Consider the following 10,022-nt stretch of genomic DNA (forward strand, 5'->3'; position numbering starts at 1 on the left):
AATAAATAACATTATTAAGATAACCTTTCCTGACAGCTCCATGCCAGCCTACAAATGGGTTATTCCCCTTGCTCCTCTTACCCCCAGGATTGTAACTCAATAAATTAGAGGCAACCCTGGTACTTGGTGTTCCTTCTTTTTCCTCCTCCTAATCTCATGTGCCTACCTCGTTAGAGTAAAGCTCTGACTGACCGCTGGACAAGCGATGTCTCCCTGCATGACTCCAATGGTGTCTTAGGATGGGAGCCCTGCTGCTGGTTCCTGGTTCGGGGCAGCCTTATAGCTGTTAAATTCAGCTCTCCAATGGGTTTGGAAATTCCAATTGCCTTTCACAAATGAGATTGTTTCTTTATTAATCTAGAAATGTGAAAATGAGCAATAATTTGCTTGTTATTACTATTAAACAGGATTTATATAGCGCCAACATTTTACGCAGCGCTGTACAATTAAATAGGGATTGCAAATGACAGACTAATACAGACAGTGATACAGGAGGAGAGGACCCTGCCCCGAAGAGCTTACAATCTAGTAGGTCGGGGAATTTCACACACAATAGGATGGGAGATTTGTAGTGGTGGGAAGTAGTGATGGTTTCAAATGACAGAAGAAGACAGGTAGGCAAAGAAAAAGAAAGAAAAAGGCATAGAAAAAATGGGTTTTGAGCGCTCTTTTAAATGAGCAGAAAGTAGCAGCAAGCCGAATAGGACGAGGAAGACCATTCCAGAGAGGGCAGCTCTAGAGAAGTCTTGTATCCGTGCGTGTGATGAGGTTATGAGTGAGGAAGTCATTAGTAGGTCATTGGAGGAGCGGAGAGAGCGCCAGGGGGAACACCCACCAGAGACAATTAGGGATACTAAACTAAACGCAAACCCAACTAAACCCAAAATATGAACAGCTCTGGTATAGAAGCAAACAGATGAAGAGAATAACTGTTTTATTATCAGATGTATTTGCACACTCCATTACAGCTTTTTCCTCTCATCGTTGGATTCAGCTAATAAGCCATGTGCAACCACATGCTGGTGGGCCATGTGTGTCCAGTTGGAACAATAGATGCAAAATGGCATGTTCCAGCATGCTAGTATAGTACTATAGTATCCATGTGCCTACAACTACAAAGGTAAAACCCCACTAATCAAAAGGATTGCTTAGAGAGTTTGCATTTTCCAATTTTACATTAGTATGTGTAGATCCAGGTACAATATGCATTCACTAGTCTTTGCTGACTCTTTTAGATCTTTCCTAATAGGTGATTGTGCTTTTATTTGCTAGGAGTGACTATGAGACCAGACCTTACTGGCTGCAGCTGTTGTCTCAAACACGAGCATATGCACATAGAAATGATCCTGACTGGGTACTAGAACCAGAATCTCCCATTGACTAGTGTTATGTCCGTCCAGGCCACATCCCCACCATTAACTCCATATGTCAGCAATTCTTCTGGCCAGGTAAAAGGTGGATTCATACAGAAAGAATATTATAGGAGGGTCAGAGAGAGGGGGGTGGGCCAGGGGGGTTAATGTGATGGTGGCATGTATAGCTGAAGTATTTGCTGGTAAGAACTTCTAGCTGCACTGGTCAAATATTCAAAGGAGCTGGCAGAGACTAGCCACTATGTTGCAGGAAGAAAATTTCTGTGTACCTAGCTGGCAGGATCAATGGGTAATAGAAAGCTAGAAAGTTATGCTGTACAATATTTTTTTGTTTTAAGCATAGATAAACTTTAAGAGGCTTTGCAGGGGATCTATATGTTAGTACAGAGAATAATGGTCTGTATTGAAAACCCGACACCGGAGTACTGATCAAAATGACTGCTCACATCCACTTTAGGCTGATAGCTCTTATAGCCGATATAATTCATGTACAGGTGAGGAAGGAAGAGTTTCTTGTTCTGCTTGATAGGTCTGTTGGGAAATTAGCACCCACATTATAACATCACATAGACTTTGGGGGTCACACCAGAGAAGACACCAGACTTATAAATAAATAGAGATGTAATTTTTTTGTCTGTTATCAATTTAATACTAAGGTGAAATTCATTTTTCCTATGTCCAGGGATTGATGTCTCTGAATGTCTCCAGTATCCGGATTTCAGTGTGGCGGTTTTGTACAAGAAGGTCATTGTTGCCTTTGGCTTCATGGTGCCTGACATGAAGTATAATGAGGTGTACATTTCATTTATGTGGAAATGTGGTGAGATGTGGAGAGTGGAGACGAGCTGGAATTGCCACATTTATTTACCATCTTATTCAGGTAACCAACAATTTTTATAGACCTTCTACACTTATCATGTCATTTTTTGTGTCCTGTTTTAATGGAAAGGACAATTTTATTAGCTTAAACAAATGTATATAATATATATACTTAATATATATACAAATATATATAATAAGAATATATACGTTTATAAGTAATTGGATACATATGGTCAGGATATCTTATATATATATATATTTAAATATATATATATATATTTTGTATCTTTTATTGTGAGCTGCAGAATCTCCTGTAAAGGACACAGTCACTTTGCCTTGTATGGGAAGTATCTTTTAGATAGCCTGGTTCACCAGCAAAGTAAACTTACTCACTTACATTTCCTCGTTGCCTTAAAGCTGCGGAGGCCGTCATTAGATTTAGGTTTAGGTATAAGATGGCTTCAGGCTTCTTAGGGACACTTTGGGGATGCTATAGGCTTCCTCTACCTAAAAGCTTTGCTCCATTGCAACACCAGATCAAAGCACCTTTGCAGAGCTAAAAATGGCAAAAAGCATTGATTGGTGAGTAAAACTTACTAGAGCGTGCAGGCTGCCAGCAAACTGACTGTGCAATGTAACAGTGCATTTTTAAGGTTAAATACATTCCTAAAAACACAATCTAGACATTTCATATCTTGCAAATGTCAAATGTGGAAAAAAAAACATGTAAAGGAAACTTATAGTAAAACACCCTCTGCAAATGCTGACCTTGTAAAAATGCTAATTGATTGACCGTCTCTCGCTTTGACACATTGGAGTCACTGACTATTACAAAGATTAAGCCACTGAAGGGAAACTCCTCATTCGCAATGTTGGTCCAGGTCAGTGAAGCCAGGTGGTCAGCATAAAAGCCGGACAACTAGAACTGATAGGAGAACAACAATAGAAGCCTACACATTTCTCACACAGGTTTCATTCAAGCTGGATTCACACTTTTGCTTAGACACCTGTTAACAAATCAACCATTTTATTAGGGTTTACATACATTTCATGGTGCCCACATGAGAAAAAGTTTTTAATAATTAATTTTTACATGTTTACATTCTATTCATAAATATGTGATAATGATGCCTAAATTATAAATATTAGCTCACAGCAAACATATATTCATATGAAATAACTGAATATTTTTAGCTTAAATAGAGTAAAATAAATGAACCAAAAAATAAATAAATACCATATACATTTGTCTGCCTTTAGAGTAGATCCGCTGAGAAATATTAGGGAAACTTGATCCTCTATTCTTTGCAAAAGACAGGTGGTCTGTAAACTTTATTATGTTTAACACAGGACCAGTAGTAATCATTGGTCTAGCATTGCTATGAAACATTGTAAATAGCAAACTAATTTTAATAAATCTGTTCCAGATTTGCTAGATCACAAAGGTTCACTGATAAAAGTGTATCTTCTTCATCCTTGGAGAGTTTTATTAAATCAGGCTCATTGGCGTGTCTCTCTTCTGAATTCTGCTTCCATTATTTCTTCCCAGGATGTCACACTCAGTGGACACATGGAGTAATGTGGCAGCTCTGAATAGGAAGATATTTTACTGAACTTTCCATCCAGCCATTGCTGTTTGATTACACATTTACTGTAGTTGCGCTGTAGAGTTTCCTGCAGAGAAAAAAAGACGTGAAACATAATTTTTAGAATGTGCAGCTTATAGCTTTCAGGGTTCAGTAATGAACATCAAGGGCATTTTTATACAAAACATATTTTATGATAAAATAAACATTTTGTAGTTTTAACTAAGTACATGCCAAGGTACTGTAAGTAGGTGCTGGTGGTGGACATGGTCGCCTTGCTCATGCCAGTGTAGTGTTTGCCTATTGCTAGGGTGTATATTTTTTATTGATTTTCTATGACTTTTGGTGACTTGATTTCATCTGATCATTCCATTTTGCTGCCAGGATCAACCACTGTCTTGTTCTTCACCATGAGCCCTTTGCTTCCTTTGGAATATTCACTTGGCATACTGACCTTCCATGTTTACCTTGTTCTCTTCTGACCATGCACGCTCTAACCCCTTTGGATTCTCTACCTGGCTGTCTCATCTCCTGAGCTCTGGTTCTTTTCTAACCCCAAACTCTCCTTAAACCTTAGGATCATCAGATCAAATCTAAAATTTGAACAAACACCCAGCCCCTGACACCTTCTTGGGTCCCTATGCTTTCTTTTAGCCTTGTCCTTTGTCTGCCTAGGGTGTCCCCTGGTTGTCTGTCAATCCTTGCCCTCCCTTGGCTCCATCTCTTGAGTACTCAATTTCTTGTGGGAAGTGCTTGTCTATATGCAGTATGGCTTTAGATACAATGGGAATCTAGGCAAATATGAACTGGGGGCTCCAAATGCACAACATCCCAGCTCCCTGCACTCCGGTCATCAGTTAATTGGGGCCGTAGACGAGGCGAGGGCCTGAGCAATTGCGTAGTTTGCCCTGTCCTAAAACTGACCCCGTTTCTAGGTGAAGTCTACAGTGACACACTGGGGGACTGGAATTTAGGTGACGCTTTGGCTCTTTATCAGGCCCCTTATGGGTATCTATGTCAGTTTAGATGTCTTGCCGGGAGCAGGAAAAATTCTGCTACCCAACGCTATTTGGCTTGGTCAATCATTATATATATCCACTTAATCTTTTGCAGGTGACAGATAATTTTAAATAAATCATTATTATTAATAACCTTCCATGTAAATCCTTTTTCTTTGTCTTCATTAACCTCAGACTGACAGACAGAACATAAAGCAAGGCAGTGTGGTTTCCAAAGCAGGTCATTGTGGTTCAGAAATCCATTCAAAATTTTAGACGTCTGCTTCATCCGACATAAACTTTTGACATCCAGGTAACTCAATATTTCTAAAAGCATCTCATCTGGTAACTTCATAAACCAACTATCTTCATTTCTCTGGACAGAACAGAATTCATCCTTTTGACTTGATGTGTTTTCCATCATGGACAACAAAGCACACAGTCACCTGAAAAAAAAATGAGAAACCGCTGAAACTATGTTTATTTTGCATATTGATGGCAACTAACATAAACACATAAATTTATCTTACCTGGACAAAATGTGACTATACGGACACGCACAATCTGAACACCCATGCAGCTTTAAGGCCAAGTAATTGGAGAGCGTGGAAGCACTGTGATTATAGCAGGGTAACTGCCCCGTCTGATCAAATATTGCTCCAGAGGACAGTAGAAGGTTACAGAGCCTCCCACAACCATGAACAGATTATCATCTAATGCTCATGAATATCCTAAAGTATATCCAAACCCAAGAACAAAAATGTAATATATTGCATCATTACATGTGTAAGGCACAAATTCAGAGCAGACACTGTCTGGCAAATAGCATTGGGAGCAATGGCTGCCCTTTTCTCATAATTAGTCAGTATTTATATAGCGCTGATATATTATGGAGCACTATACAAAGTCCATAGTCATATTACTAACTGTCCCTCAAAGGGGCTCACAATCTAATGTCATGATCATATGTCATTAACGTAGTCTAAAGACAATTGTTTGAAGGAAAGCCAATTACCTAACTTCATGTTTTTGGAATGTGGGAGGAAACTGGAATACCTGGAAGAAAACCATTCAGACACAGGGAGAACATAGAAACTCTTTGCAAATAGACCCAACCATGCTTCCAACAGGTGCATTTTAATAGTTTAAGCTCAGTGCAGTTAGGTCAAAAATGTTTGCCTAGTTGGACACCTAAAGAAATATTTTATATTTTTCTATGAGCATATTACAGTTACAGCCAAGTCTGGCAGTTATTCTAATTTCATTTTACAATTGAAATTTCCAGAAGGCATTTCAAAGTCCAAAGCTCAACGATGACAATTATATTAATTTTATAACAGCAGGACTAAGTTTATCAGTATATCAAGCATTAGTAAACATAACACTACCTGAAAAAAGTCCAGAGATTATTACATATGTCATAAAGGTAAATACAACTGCATATGTATATTACAGTTGGAGTGCACAAAGTTTTACCCAAATTTTTTTTCCAAATTTAAGCTGTGTGTGTATATGTGTGAGATTCCATCAGATTAATTTCAGTCCTTAATGTGTATTAATATACTAATCAGGGTTTTTTCATTGCTGTTAATTTCATGATTGCTACAGCACAATTGTTATCACATACCACACAACAGCTTGTAATCTGAAGTATTTATACATGGCAGAATTTTGTAATGTCTTGGGAGCTAGCTGTATTTATTATATACATAGATTATTTTTTTTTTTTTTTTGACAATGGTCACATGACTGGCCAGAAAATGATGGGCTTTCCAAAATAGAATGAGGCTAATTTAATAAAGCTCCCCAAGAATAGAGAGGATGCACTTTCATTAGTGAAGCTGGGTGACACAGCAAACATGGAATGGATCTGGTCCAGGAACTGAAAACATTTGGTAAAAAATAGCAAATGACTTTTAGGAAATCCATTCCAGGTTTGTTGGATTACCCAGCTTCACCAATGAAAGTGTATCCTTTCTAGTCTTGGAGAGCTTTAATAAATTAGGCCGAGAGAATTAAACGAGAGAATCCCTCATTACCTTTCGTCTGGAAAAGAAAGTGAAAGAAAATCTCCACTTCCTTTTACCAGAAATATACACCAGAAAAATATAAATTAACTAATCTCCACTTTTTCACAAAAAAAGTCTTAGATGGTTTAAAATTGGAAGGCTAAGGTACCTAATTTCTACGGATATATGTAAAGTTCTCTATGGTAGTCAGTAGGATGATTTCTCTTGTTCAACTGTTTTTTTCTTGATACCACACCCTATCGCCCTTTTATCTTCAAAAATATTCCTAATTAGGTTTATTAGGCTTGTTCTTTATGTACTGCTTTGTAAACACTGTTGTGTGCCCTTTGGTTCTTTTAAAAATATTTAATATAAAATTCAATTTATATAAAAAATGGATGCACAGAATAAGATTTATAATTGTGATATTAATATTTTAGGGAGACACTGATAATGCAATAAAATGAGGTTTGTTAAAAAAAAAAAAAATCATTTATCTTAGTGAAAAAAGACTAATGTGTGCTAGAAACAGGATTTAAAAGAGGGTTGGCCCTTCTTGACTCAATGTTATACCGTGATACTGTCCATTTAACTCGCCTGGTGGACTGGTGGGGAGACATCCAATATAAGCAGTGAACTTTTTGCAAATCTTTCTGCCTGGCCACTCATGGTCATCAAATCAGGGTCTAGCCAGATATTCTAATACAAAACAAACTGCAAGAGTTATCCACTTACCCTCCCAAACCTCACCTATTGTCCTTTCCCTACCTATGATCCCAGTAATTGGTCACCCTGCCTTTTCTCCAGGTTTACCAGATCCAATTTTTGCACAATAAAAGGTGTACTTATTCATAGTTAGAATTGTTTTACTTCAGTGAGATTGGTCCATCCCAGTTCTCTCCCAGAACTTGGAAGTTGTTTTTACCTTTGGGTTCTGGCTCACCCTTAAGGAACTGGTTTTCTCTACACACTCCCTTCTTCCTCTGCTTAACAGGCCTCCCACAGGGCTTTAACATTTGTGTTTCGGCATGAAGCTGATCAGGAGCACTCTCTTCATAACAGTCAACAGACGCTAGAGTTAACCTTTACATCACTTTAGATTGATCATACTATTGCCTTTGTTCACAGGGCTTCCGCAGCAAATTGATACCAGGTAATGAACTACTACTACAACTAAGTCTTGACTCACTGCTATAGAACTCCGGATGTACTCCAAAGTTTTATCTGTCCACTTTAAGATTGTGCCAGAAATTCAAAACAAATGGAACAATGTTACTATTTTGGTCTTGCTCCAAATTAAGGACATTTTGAACACAGGTATGCCAAGTTATTTAAGTAAGCTCTTACATATTTCCCATTCACATGGCCCATAGATACCCTTCTGCTGCTTTTTCACATACCTAAATGTCCTATTATCTTACAAAAAAAATTCCATCTGGAAAATGTTTCATGGTTATAGAGGGCATGATCTCATCTTTGAGTGCACTGTTTTACACATTTCCAATTGACCTGGTTCTACTTGATCACCTATAAGTTTTCTTCAGAATACAGATCACACATGCTGGCTGATCTTCCCTCTCATCCACTTGTTGTAATCCAACTATAGATTACACAGGTTCTCTCTTGATCCAGTCTATTGGCTGAATCATTTTCCCCTATCTTCATCTACCTTCTGTCCCATTCCTAATATGTAACCACCCCCTTATTCCCCCTCCCTTTATTCTTATCCTTGCCTCATTCCCTTTGGTTTATATAGATGTTATAACAGCCAATTTTTTTTGTCTCTGCTTTTTAACACATCAACACATTTTGGGGCTCAAGCATTCCTATGCATCAGGGCTTTAACCTCTTCATTCTAGAGATTTTCTTTCCATTCTTTACACACACAATATGTGTGAAAGCCAATTGTTAGGCCCAATAAAAACCACTTAATAAAAATTACATATGTTCTGATAGAGATCTTGTAGAATAGGGGCCCCTTACTAGTGGGCCGCAGGCATCTGACAGCTAGGTCGTGAGAGCACAAAGACCAGTGGTCCCGAACCTGTGGTCCGTGAGAAAATTTTGGTGGTCCGTTACTCTGGCTGGTGCACCCCCCAGCAGGGTCAGGAGAAAAGTTACATTCTCCTTTCTTGAGTGGCAGAGCCTTGGTATTTTTATGTGTCTTGGTACTGTGTTTTTACCATTAGAGCTAAATGTAAGTGTATATATGCTTCAAAGTACCCACAGCAACATGTTGTATATAGTTGTTATTTGGAAAGATCACACATTTTATGCATTATGTTGTGAGATTTTATATTTTTATATTTTGTTTCATTATGTGTCAGAAAAATACCTGTCTCACATCGTAGACTAAAATATTTTTCATGTACTGTTGAGCACGTCCATCGTTGAGAATGACATTTATTAATTTTTGATCACAGTTGTTTTAAGTACAACTAAAGTGTTCATACCAGTAGAAGTGCACCAGAACTTCTACAGATCAGAGGAACCTTCTTGTAGAAATCACATGCATTTGTAGGAGAATTTTATTTAGTAGTGCTATAACAGCAAAAATGAAATATTTAAAAAAACAAGAACTCATCAGAATACACGTATATAAGAAGAAATTTGTGTGTTTAAGACATTACCAGTAAGACCAGACAGAAACTTAACAACAGGCAGAAAATGCAAACGCCAACTTTTTTATTCAAAAAGACACATTTAACTATGAACACAATGAATAGTGTTGATGTTCGAATTCGGGTTGCCCTTATATTCGACCCGAATATGGCTGTTCGAATTCGGATAGACCCGACCCGAAAAACATGGTATTGGACAGCAAAAATTCGGGAAAAAAAGTTTAAAATTAAAATTAATCTTAAATGAATTTAATTTGTATGTGTTTTATTTTAACTTGTTTTTTTTATTTTTTACAGGTTATCCGACAATGACATTATGAATCATAATGTCATTGTGGGATTCCCGGACCGTTGGAACTTTGCGGTTACAGCTAATTGAAAGCACGTGCCCTCAATTATCTGTAACCGCAAACAATACCAGGGCAATAGAGGTTGAATGGAGATACGTATCTCCATTCATCACCTCTACTGCTCTGTGATTGGCTGGGAAATAGGACACCCTGATGAGGCCTGATGATCACTCCCGCAGCCCTAGAGGAGCTGTGACATGTTCTGTATATGTAATACATGTCACAGCTCCTCTAGGGCTGCGGGAGTAATCAGGGGAGCAGAG

At 38.0% G+C, this 10,022-nt stretch overlaps 1 protein-coding gene across 1 annotated transcript; it reads right to left on the reverse strand.

The window, feature by feature from the left end:
• Nucleotides 1-3,234: 3,234 nt before the first annotated feature.
• Nucleotides 3,235-6,388, reverse strand: FBXO48 (F-box protein 48). The gene is made up of 2 exons (XM_072410459.1): nt 4,934-6,388; nt 3,235-3,869 (listed from the first exon to the last, which is right to left on the reverse strand). The coding sequence occupies exons 1-2, from the start codon at nt 5,201-5,203 to the stop codon at nt 3,696-3,698; spliced, it is 444 nt and encodes a 147-aa protein (XP_072266560.1). The 5' UTR covers nt 5,204-6,388; the 3' UTR covers nt 3,235-3,695.
• Between the last annotated feature and the right edge of the window lie 3,634 nt (nt 6,389-10,022).

This window comes from Pyxicephalus adspersus, chromosome 4, assembly GCF_032062135.1.
Source record: "Pyxicephalus adspersus chromosome 4, UCB_Pads_2.0, whole genome shotgun sequence".
NCBI lineage: Eukaryota > Metazoa > Chordata > Amphibia > Anura > Pyxicephalidae > Pyxicephalus > Pyxicephalus adspersus.